This window comes from Rhamphochromis longiceps, linkage group LG13 (assembly GCF_057381845.1).
Source record: "Rhamphochromis longiceps isolate RC_006_pf linkage group LG13, R_longiceps_female_GT1.1, whole genome shotgun sequence".
NCBI lineage: Eukaryota > Metazoa > Chordata > Actinopteri > Cichliformes > Cichlidae > Rhamphochromis > Rhamphochromis longiceps.
Window position 1 is genome coordinate 8329827 of NC_140569.1, and position 11953 is coordinate 8341779.

General features: G+C 41.0%; 1 protein-coding gene across 2 annotated transcripts in view; it reads left to right on the forward strand.

The window, feature by feature from the left end:
* Positions 1–9361, forward strand: part of ugp2b (UDP-glucose pyrophosphorylase 2b) — a 36433-nt gene extending 27072 nt beyond the window's left edge. For both annotated transcript variants that reach the window (XM_085427360.1, XM_085427359.1), the window contains exons 6-10: positions 2376–2673; positions 3260–3457; positions 7930–8172; positions 8545–8649; positions 8976–9361. In XM_085427360.1, coding sequence (XP_085283486.1) covers positions 2376–2673; positions 3260–3457; positions 7930–8172; positions 8545–8649; positions 8976–9083 — 952 coding nt within the window. In that variant the 3' untranslated portion in view covers positions 9084–9361. The remainder of the gene's footprint in view (positions 1–2375; positions 2674–3259; positions 3458–7929; positions 8173–8544; positions 8650–8975) is intronic.
* Positions 9362–11953: the final 2592 nt, after the last annotated feature.

Genomic DNA, 11953 nt, shown 5'->3' on the forward strand with positions numbered 1-11953 from the left:
GTGTACGGCTTTTGTCTGGGAGTTGCGTTGCCAGGTTAATGGTGCCTGTGTCAGCCAGAAAAAGAGATTCTTTACCTCAAGAGTTTCACTTTCAGGCTAAATAAGGTTGTCTCATGTTTAATAAAACTCAAATTGGTAAGAGTGATAAACAGTTTGAATTCTGTTTTCTTGCAGTTGCATTGCACTATCTGTATAAGTTCAAGCACCTAGCCATGCAGGCCGTCTTCAGAAATATCGGTTGTTCTAAAGAATTCATCGAATCAGAGCGTGGTGCTGTAACAGGATGCATTTGTTGCTACAAGTCAGTTGTGAAATTTCTTCCCTCGTAGATATTTCACAATCAACTGTTAGTGCTGTAAGTGGCATTATTGCAAAGTGGGCACGTTTAGGAACAGCAGCAACTCAGCGGCAGACCACGTAAAGTTATGGCACACATGTGAAAGTCACAGCTGAATGAATAACTGAGTTCCAGATCTCCTCTGACATTAACATCAGCACAGAAACCACGTTTCACGAGATTCATGGCATGCGTAGCTATTTTATCCATATAGGGCATCTAATCCACTTACTTTGAAGTGAAACTGAATTCTTAAAAAAGAAATCTGTCCACTTCCCCAAAGCAGTAGGGATTTTAACTGTGTGTGTTGGTCCATGGTTTTCTTTACTTTTACTAAAGCTCCTATTAAGCCTTAAAATAATAACTGGGTGTCCCTTTGAACAAAGCTCTAGGTTTTTCTTTCCATGATCATTCCTTCTTCAGTGTCTTCAGGAAGACAAAATCAGCTGTCATGTAAACATTGGATTTGTTAGATGTAGTTTTCCTAGACAGCGTGAGTACCTCTTGAATGTCTGGTTTAATCGTGCCTGAGCACCAGAAACCAGAGGAGTCGTCAAGCTGATGTAAAAATGCAGGTTAGGTTTCACTTTTTTTTTCTCTTTAGCCACATAACAAATTTATTCCGGGTGTTAAACCCATAAACGTTCAGCGTATCCCTCAGGAGAGAAGTCAGAAAGGACAAACTGCCCAATGAGATGGTTGAATACATGAAGTGACTTCTTTCCTTGTCCATGTCTTTGTACCCTGAAAGACGCTTCCCTCTGAGGCAGCACATGTCCAAGAAAGAAGGAACATTTTTTGTGGAAGTAATCAAATGTTCCCAGATTTGGTTTTAAGATGACATGAAACCTTTTGAAGTGTGTGAACTTTCATCAGAAAGTCTTATCATAAACATCTTCCCAGAACAGTCAGATAGAATTAATCTTCCATTAAAAGGGCCGTGGTACCCCAACCCTGCAGCTCGTCTCACCTGACCAGCTCTGCTCTCATAAGCTTCCTCAAAGTGCTAAAAACACAGGCGGCTCATGCTCACCGGGCTCCTCACCTTGAGGTTTGTTAACTAAACCTGACTCAGATCCTTCGAACAAGCCCTTTGATCACTTTAATGCACACTGCCATCATGGCTTGGACTCTTTGGCGTGTTGCCTTTGCTGCCTTCTTCTTGGAAAAAGCTAAAAAGTTTGCTTGTCGAGGGAGCAGTTTGAAGTCTGGGCAGTGATATGAAAAGGAGAAATTTAGATAGCACTTGGCATGCTGGCTTGGTGCAGAGTTTCCGAGGATTTACGTCAAATGTGGAGCAAAAATGATTTCACACTTTTTGTTTTGTCTTTGTGGTGTTTGTCTGCTTAAGTCTGAGATTCACAGCTCTGCAGCTCCACAGATAAATGAGTCAACAAGCTTGTTTTCTTCCTTCCATACATATTATAAGTTGCATAAGGAGATAGACTTTAACCACATAAACAGAAGAGAAGGATGTGCTTTATATAGTCAACCTTTTCTGATTTTTCTCCTGTTGAAGGACATTTCGTTGTGCACCTCTGAAACACTTCCAAGAATACTTCTATTTTTAGATCCATCCCTACAGGCTCCTCTTCCTACTCCCTGCATGTGTGCAATATGTGCTGGATCTGCTCCAGTGTGTCAAAATGATAGCTGTTAACTGGAAGTTGATTTGAAGGTTTTAACAACATTACATGAAGCCAGTAGCACATACATGGCGCCATAGCATGCACCACAGTTTAGGTCATTTCACATGTACATGTCGAGATGTTAGCGATATCTACATTGACGGTCTTACCTCGGGGTCATTGTATTGTGTCTTGTACATCCTTCTGAATCTTGTACTCCTTATTATTTGATATTTGTACACAGTTTGGTCTAAAACATGAGGGCTGGGGGCCATAATTGGCCTGTCAAAGACTCCAATCCAGCCCACTGGATGGGACTGGAAAAAAATGAAGGACGATAAAAAAAACTGAGCCGGAACGGGTCGTTAAATAACCCCCGATCTTATCGTGAACTCTTTTTCTTCATCAAGGTACCCTCGCATCAACAAAGAGTCTCTCCTTCCCGTGTCCACAAACTTGAGAATGACCGGGCAAAACGCAGAGGGTTGGTACCCTCCCGGTCACGGCGACATTTACGCCAGCTTCTACAACTCGGGCCTGTTGGATCAGCTGATTGAGCAGGGCAAAGAGTACATCTTCGTGTCCAACATCGACAATCTGGGAGCCACCGTCGACCTCCACATCCTGCACCACCTGGTCAGCCAGCCTAACGGCAAACGCTGCGAGTTCGTCATGGAGGTGACGGATAAGACCCGCGCTGACGTGAAGGTATGATGAAGGTTATTGTGGATGTGAGATTCTGATTTATCCCCGTTGCATTAACAAGGACATAAACTATTTTTGTGGTAATGTAACCAAAGTAAAGACGTTTTTGTGGTTTCTTACTTTCCTCTGTTTGCAATAAGCCTTGACATCATTTCTGTCTCTAATGTTTCTACTAATGTCTCAATACAATGAATGTGAATGGAATTTGTACCCTTTACTTTTCACTGATAAAGAATTGCCCCAAACTCGAACAGCTTCATCAAAGTAGCACAGTTTTTTTTGTTTGTTTGTTTTTTTAATTTAAGTGAACAGAACCTTTAATTTTTCTGTGGTTAAATCTATGTAATCTTTGTATTATTAAGATCAATATATGTGTCTGAATTAGTTGTAGTTATTATAACCTTGTGAACTTTCACTGTTACTGGGTTACACTTTGGAGGTTTGCATTTCCTGCAGGTGGTTATTGGCTGGCATTTCAGTGTAACCATTATTTTTTGCAAACCTAACAAACCACTTTTAATTTCCCAGACTTTGGCTTAATCTCTCAGGTCAGCGAGTGTTCTGTAAAAATGCTGCTTGTGATTTCCAGGGAGGCACGCTGATCCAGTATGAAGGGAAGCTGCGCCTGTTGGAGATCGCCCAGGTGCCCAAAGCGCACGTGGACGAATTCAAATCAGTTTCAAAGTTCAAAATCTTCAACACCAACAACCTGTGGATCTCTCTACCTGCTATCAAGAGGCTGCAGGAGCAGAATGCAATGGACATGGAGATCATAGTCAACCCTAAGGTGAGTGAAGAGGAGCCAAACATAAGGCACATGGCTTACTGCACGTGCAGCGTGGAGTAATTCAACATTCAGTGAAAGTAAAAGTTAAAAATGAATAATCTCTGTAATAATCTTTGTAACCTGCATGCCATTCTGTATGGCATTCGCCCACATTTCTATGATACAGTGACATATTTCGCATGTTTAATATCCCGCAGATACTTTCACAAACCCTGCATTGACCTCATTGTTCAAAACTGTCTTTAATATGAGCTTCTGCCACCGCAACAGTGTGCAGATGACAGAAAATGAAAGCATTTTTCTTGCTTTAATATTCTCTGTCGATTGAGATGAGTTGAGGATAGTTAGCAAAGGATTTGGTCCTCATTCAGAGGTAATAATTCACCCACCAGCAGCAGCTGCGACACAACTGGGACTCATACCTCAGGTGGCACTTTAAAAGCTTTGCTGCATTTTAGATTGATTTTTCTCTCCTTGGAAGATTTTTAGAATCCGTTTGCTCCATAACAAAAAAACATAAATGTTTTTAGAGAACACTGGGAACAAAAACAGTTCTTTATTATCAAATTAAGGTATTCGTTTAACCAGGAACTGTTAGCGGTTCTTTGAATGGTGCAGATGATAAGTGAACTTCTGTTTGTCATCCTTGATTCCTTTCATTCTGTACACTGCTATAATGTCATCGCTCTTCCAGCAAGCCTGCTCTTGTCACCACATGCGTTTTAGAAATTGTTATATCCTTTAAAAGCTACGCTGCGATTGATTTCGGGATGAAATGCAGGAGAAGATGTAAGTTAAAACTGGGAGAAATGAGAAGAGCCCACTGATTTCATGTTAACGTTGCACATTTCACTGTTTCCAAAGAGTCCAAACTGTGATTTATTTGTGGCTCACAGTACACTGACAAGTGTAGTTAAAGGAAAACTAACTAACTAACTGAACTCTGCTTAGCCTGTTTCTCCTCCATGCTTCACTTTAAATAAATTGCAAAGGGCATCAAAGAGAAATGAGTCATAAATCTTCTCGTTCAAGCCCTCTGGAAATTTCAAAGAGGGTTCACACGAGGGCGGCTGAGTGTGCAGAAGAAACTGTTTCGTTTCAGTGACCAGCCAACCTCCCAGAATATCATCATCTGTCCGGTTTAACCATGTAAAGTGGAGCAGGGACAGATCTGCTCTTCCCCCACACAGACCATCACTCATGAATAAATCATATCTAACAAAACGCTTGCTGAGGACACCCATATTTTAAAGCTTCTCTCATCTCCGCTTCATGTTTCTGCCATCCTGCACAGCTTCATTCCCACATGTCACATGACAATTTTCCACACAAAACAATCCAGCTCATCTGCTGTGCTTGGACTAAAGTTTCAGCTGCATGTGATGTGAACTGTCCCGATTCGTGATTGAGGTGAGAGACAAACGACTGCTGGTCCAAGTGCGTCAAAACAATGATTTTATTAAACACATGTGTGGAGGAAATGCATCATCACAATCCTCAGCATGTGTCAGGGTATAACGCCCCCTCATGCGTCAAAGCAGATACATAACATGCATAAGTTACAGTAACCACAGCTCCACGCCAGGTGCTTCCTGTTGGTCTTCTTACTCTCGCTTATCTTTGGAACATCAGAAACGCATCCTACAAAAACTGTCACTTATGCAGGCACAAAATGCAGTTACAAGCAAAATATGTCTGAACTCTTACCTAGAAATGAGTCTATATAGTGTGTGTGTGTGTGTGTGTGTGTGTGTGTGTGTGTGTGTGTGTGTGTGTGTGTGTGTAGGCAAACTGTGGGTGTCTCGACCTCAGTGCACTCTCTCAACTCTCACCTCGCCAACTAAAGCTTATAACCTCTTACCAGACAGACATTTGCAATATGTGTAATAGATTGAATAAATGTTTTAATCAACTACTCAAAGCTTAATAAAAAGGATATAAGAGAATAAACATGATATTAAAATGATATAAAAAGATATAATCCCCACAGAATGTTCTGCGCTTCCTCCTCTTACACACATGTATTGCTCTGGACTTGGAAAGGCATCCAGCATCCACCTATCCTAATTTGGATATGTCCTTTTTTTTCCGGTACAAGTTCCTCTCTTTGAGCAACTTCCTGTGTGGGCTGCAGCCCCCTGGTGGGCAGTCAAAGTACTGCAGTTTGGCTGCTAGACATAATTTATAGTAAACTGTTTTTGTTTTTCTAATTTTTTGAAGTTGCTGATATATATATATATATATATATATATATATATATATATATATATATATATATATATATATATATATATATATATATATATATATATATATATATAAATAAATTAAAAAAAAAATAATCCAGGTTATTAATCAGGTGCCACATGTAAAGCTGTTAATGGAGAATCAACCTTAAAAAACTGTCAAAAGATCAAAATTAATAATTTTAAAAAAGCACTTCATGTTAGGCTCATGTGTTGATGAGAGGAGGCTGCAGAAGAGTCACTTGGCATCTCCTGGGAAGACGCTTATACATTCCCGATGGCCTTGACCAGCATAAATGCATTCTCAATATTGTTAGCATAATTATAACTTAACTGTAACTTCAACCCCCAAAAATAACTCTTACACCCTTACCAGGTCTTTGAAGAGAGCCAGGCAGGCATTAAAAAAAAACAGGGGTGACAAAGTCAGTTTAGGTTATTGGTCAACTTCAGACAAATGTGATCCCAAGAAACCTCCTGGCTAACAAAACATACAGTACTAAGAAAAAGTCTTCTTTCCTTTTTTTACATTACACTGTGGTGTAATGGTTTTTGTTGTTGTTGTTGTTTTTTAAAGTGGTCTGAAGCAATAGTTCTTCAGGGTTTCTAAAGGTCTTTCAAAACTTCTGTGAGCAGAAGCTTTTTCACTCACTTTCAGTCCTGTCCTTGCGCCGGACCATTTATAGATGGATGTTTTTGTTTGTTAACTTAACACTGAAATATGAATCATTCAAGCACCTAACTCAAGAGATGAAGCAGTATCATCTATGCACAACAGGCAACTTAGCAGTAAACCAATTTTAAATTCTATCTTTAGCCCTTTTGTTACTAGCAGCCTGTCGTAAAAGCACATCTTTGTTAAGTTGAATTTACAAAAATTGCCAAACTGTTTGACAGGCACAAAATGGTAGTATGTTTGCAATAAAAGGTGATTCCTCAAGAGCTATTTGCCAAAAACTGTAGTGTCTTTAAATGTGGAGGAACTGAACAAGTGGAAGACAAAAGAGTAGATGGCAGCAGACGAACAGTATCTGAAAATCCTGTTCTTGAGAAATGGGAAAGACGCAGCAAAGGCCTGAGAGGACCTCAGATGTGTCTGGCCCTTCTTAGATGCTTAGATGATTGGATTTGTAGCTTATATTTTCCCTCTTTTGACAACACTAACACAATAACGGGTTCCTCCCTCGTTCAGTGAGGTTTGCACAGGTCATGGTAAGTCAGAAGAAAAAAGGAACACTTGACTGATGAAGCAAATGTTTGAGTAAATGCTTAATCAGTGAATTTAATCTTGTACCTAATTTGTCTAAATGTGACTTATTTCCCACATATCTTTGTTCTTTAATGCCCTGCAGAGTCCTTGTTGAGAGCAATCCTGATTTAAAGCAGCACAGCAAACAAATGTAACTTGCTGTGACTTTGTGTTATTTCGGTCCTGCTCACTCACTGGCACTGCGGGCCTCTGGCCCCCCTGATGGGGGGGAAGTATCGCCTCAGGCCGTCCAAAACTGCAGCCAGTGTAATAAATTCACAGCTGAACCGCAGCCTCCTCCCTGATTATTGCTGTCTTGTCCCGATAGGTACAGATGAAATTTTCCACTCATGTGCAGGATTGCAAGTGTTATGCAAACTGGACATAACTTTGCAGGTGCTGTGTGGTTTTACATAAGTGTAGGTCCCATCTAGATAAGAGTACAGCACTAAAACCACTCAGTTTGAGGGTTCAGTTTCAGTTAGAGGCCTGCACACTGCAGAACTGTGTGTTTAATCCTAATTAGTGGACATTCATTTTATCTTAAGTGCCTCTAAACCACAACAGCGCAAAGTACAGATGATCTGCAGGGTAATATTATTAGTTGTACAGGTGGAGTGTTTAGTAATGGAAAAATAATAAAATAAGTAATGGAAGGAGATGTCACCACTGACATCTGAACCGCCATTGGCTTAAATCACAGTTCGACTCTTGTTTATTTAATTTGGGTGAAGAAGCTTCTCTGTTGGGAGTTGCTGCATAATTTAAATGTAGTTTTATAGTAAAGACTGTACAGTTAGGGGCACAAACGTGCACTTTTGTTTTTATTAAAAAAAACACGTTGGGTAGGGAACAACGTGATTCGGACTTTAACGGGGTGTTAGCGCTGTGCTACGTCTCATTTTTCTTCACATTGTTGGAAATAAGCAGGAAAAGAAAAACAGCTAACGTGTCCTCTCCCCTCTCCTGTTCATCAGACGCTCGACGGCGGGCAGAACGTCATCCAGCTGGAGACTGCGGTGGGTGCGGCCATCAAATGCTTCGACAACGCCCTGGGAATAAACGTTCCCCGCAGCCGCTTCCTGCCGGTCAAGACTACGTCGGACCTGCTTCTGGTCATGTCCAACCTGTACAGCCTGGATGCCGGCTCGCTCAACATGAGCCCGAAGAGAGAGTTCCCGACAACGCCGCACGTCAAACTGGGCAGCTCCTTCACCAAGGTAATCACACCAGCTGTGGAAACATCGGAACATCTGTCACTGCGTGTGCAGCCTGTTGATCTCACGTGTGGCTGTGATGATAATAAAAAGTGCCGAACCTTTTCAAAGCCACTGATTAAATGTTGATTAAATACTTCATTAGAGATTTGTTATGACCATTGTGATGTTAAATGGGATGCTAAAGTTGGGTGTAAAATAAATAAATTCTTCCAAGAAGGTTTCTGAGTAATCTCCTGATCCTCAGAGGTTACACCACTGATGCCCCCAAATTTCTGATTCTCAGTGACGGTATTTAGTCAGTAATTTAATTTGCCAAAGGATCTGTGGGGGCTCACATACAGATGACTTACTTTTCTCTGTGTCTGCGCTCAGGTTCAGGAATACTTGATCCGCTTCGAGAGCATTCCCGACATGCTGGAGCTCGACCATCTGACGGTGTCCGGAGACGTCACCTTTGGGAAAAACGTGTCGCTTAAGGTAAAGCTCTGCAGTCAGATTCGTTTTTTAAGACGAGGAAACCTTGTTTTCTTTTGTTCCATAATGCCAGCATGTGAGCTACAGTTGTTTTCATGGCCACAAAACGTGTTACAGCTATTTAATTTACTCTGAATATAACGACGTTGAGCGTAATAAATCCAGAAAGCTCGCCGACAGTAAAAGAAACTTGCTGTTTTAGTAATGTGGTGGAGAAGAAGTGCAGAGAGAATTGAAGACATTAATTTCAGACTTTGAACCTGCGTGCTTCTGTTTTTGATTTACGGCTTTAATTAAATTCAGTCCTGTCATCATTTCTGTCTCTACAGGGCACCGTCATCATCATCGCCAACCACGGAGATCGGATCGATATTCCGGCTGGCTCCATGCTGGAAAACAAAATCGTATCCGGCAACCTCCGCATCCTGGACCACTGAGGCCTTCTTCACCCTCATCGTGTGACGTAGTCCCCCGTAATCCCTGTCATGTGACCCATTTGACATGTTGACACGACATCAAGAGATTGTGAGAGGATATGACTTTTTCCCCTGGAGGCTGAGTGTGATTGCATGTGCAGTGCTACCCTGCAGTCTCAGCATTAAGAAGCAGTTCGCCTGCTTTGATGGTTGGAAGCAGCTGGGATATACTGCCCTCTGCAGGCTGTTCATCACATAACCTTTAAAAGTATTACTAATGAACTAATCTTAGCGACCACTTTTAAACACTTTTATCCAGATTAGGGAGAAAACAACTCACCCTTTGTTTTCTTTTCTTCTATATTGATTTTGACTTTTGTTGGCCAGAAAATAAAAAATAATATATTCTAAATAGGTAGGGATAATATACTGATATACTCACATATTATTAGGGACACTAGTGGGAGTACAGTTTGGAGAACAAATTAGATTTGGGGTTTTTTGCACTGCTAATGCAATCACAAAGATGAAGTCATGGGCATTACGGGAAGGTTTTGACCTCTTATTTCAAGCACAAAGACGTCTCTGCTGGACTCGATACGGTTTCGCAATTTAGCCGCAGCAAAACACACAGAGTTGTGTAATGTAAACCCAGCACAGGGTCCTGATTTACCACTGAGTTCAACAATACAACAGAAAAGGATGTCTAGCAGTGCAAAAATGACTTACTGGTACATCAGATTTCTTAGAAACCCAAGTGGAAATGCAGCGCTTAGCACTGGTTTGGAGAGGTGTCATTAGGAACCTCTGCTGGATTTTCAGGGCTAATGCAAATGTCATTTTATTAGGGAGGAAAAAATTCAGATATCAGGCGTGTCAGCAGTTTATTCCACAAACTTGCCCTCAGTCTGCCCTCAAATGTAGCAGGTAACGGCGACAAAGTGGATACAAGCACCAAAAATAGAGAAGTCAGTTGAATTCTCAAGTATACAGCTTAAAAGCTTCTTCAGAACTTCTTTGCTTCGTTTCTAACTAAAATATTTTATAATTGAAACATTACAACACTGGTGTTTATGACAGTATACAAACACTGAGGGTACTTTTAAGGTTTTCTGATATTTTATGAGAAAGAATAAGATTCTCTGCATTCATTTTCCAACAGAAATTGAACATTTGGTCTGATTTAGCGACTCTTATGCATCCAAATTACCAGCACCATTAAAAAAAAAAAGGTACTGTGGTTAATACAGCTGTGTCTGCCTATATTCATCCAATGAGAATGAATTTACACTTCATGTATTTTACAACAGTGAAAGCTCCTTTTACCCTCGGTGCACACCCTGTCAGTCCATCCTGCACCCCTGCGCTCCTGTTAGTAAATTATTCTGAATCAAATGTTTATAAATGAGACAAAAAAGACTTCTAAAGTTGACTCTGCTCAGTGGACTCGGTGTAATTTGACACTAAGATCATTTAAAATCATCAAGTCTAGCTGACTTCATCTGGCAAGCCTCTTGAAAATGAGCTTTTAAATGGATAATTGACTTTACCACAAAAGACTTTGGTACTTGTATCCACTTGTGAAAGGTGTCCCGGGAGTACTAATTTGTCGGCTGCACTATGAGGATGGACCGACCTCTGTAGTACCATCGGCTCAGCTGTGACGCCGCAGAGAGCTCTGAGAGCATTGTTAATGGAGGCGAGGCTGCTCTGCTGCAGAAACTGAATGATATCATTTTTTTATGCCTCATGCTCAGTAAAAAAAAAAAAACCACAAACAAAAAAGCAACCGTATAAAGCTTTTTCATATCGGCACATTTTTTGACCAAAATGTTCTGAGATTGTCTGATGTTGTCGGATCAACTGATTAAAACGATCAATAACATCAATATAACCAGCTCTCCACTTTATATAGTATTGATGTAGCTGATACAGACTTCTCACTGACTTTTAACTGCATTACCATCCACAAGTCAGTGTTTTGCATGTGTTTAAAAACACTCAGAACCGTTGGAAACATGAGAATAAATGGCAAAGGCGACGGCTTGTTATGCATGTGGCTCAAGTGAAGCTTGGCTTTCATTAGTTTCAGGTTTCACTAGTGTCATATCACCGTACCCTCTCAGTTTATTGGCTTCAAAGGATGAAGACCCAAAGATAATACATTTTGAGCAGCGTTCTGATGGAAATGTGACTTTTATGTCCTTTGCTGCACTCTCCTGCTGATTTTTTTTCACTACAAGCCGCATCTAAAATGCGCGAGTCGTCATTAGATCTGTTGTTGCCGTGAAGATTAAACAGAGCAGCTTTAAGCTGAATTAGTGGAGCCCACGAAGCCCGCAGCGACGTCTGTGCTGAGAAATAATTGGGTACTGTGATATGAGATTTTCTGGGACAGGATGTAATTTTAAAGTGAAGGCCTTTATTCGTCTCTGTGTGGAGTAGCTGACGAGAACATCACAGTGTTGTGTATTTTTTTTCCGGTTTGTTTTCACCTTCATGTCATGTGAAACCTCAGCGTTTCTCCGGTTTCTCTGCCCATCCCATCACTCAGCGTTATTCCTTCACCCAAAGACACGAGGTGCTGTGTTTTCTGCAGTGTTGGGGCACACACACACACATACACATATTCATTTACATATGTACATGTACACAAAGTTTCAGTGTGAGTATACTTGAGATGGGTCCGACCCGTGCGGACCGAGAGCCCGAAAGCAATAAGTGTTGATCTGTGACAGCGACGAGGTCTCAGCCCAGACCGCTTCTGCCTCTTCAGAGGTGAATAAAGTGCAATATGAAATACCGAACACGTGTACTGTGTCATCTGTCCGTCAGTCAACTCTTGAGAGATGTCGGCAGAACATTTATTAATGTTTCTGGAAGGTTTGCAG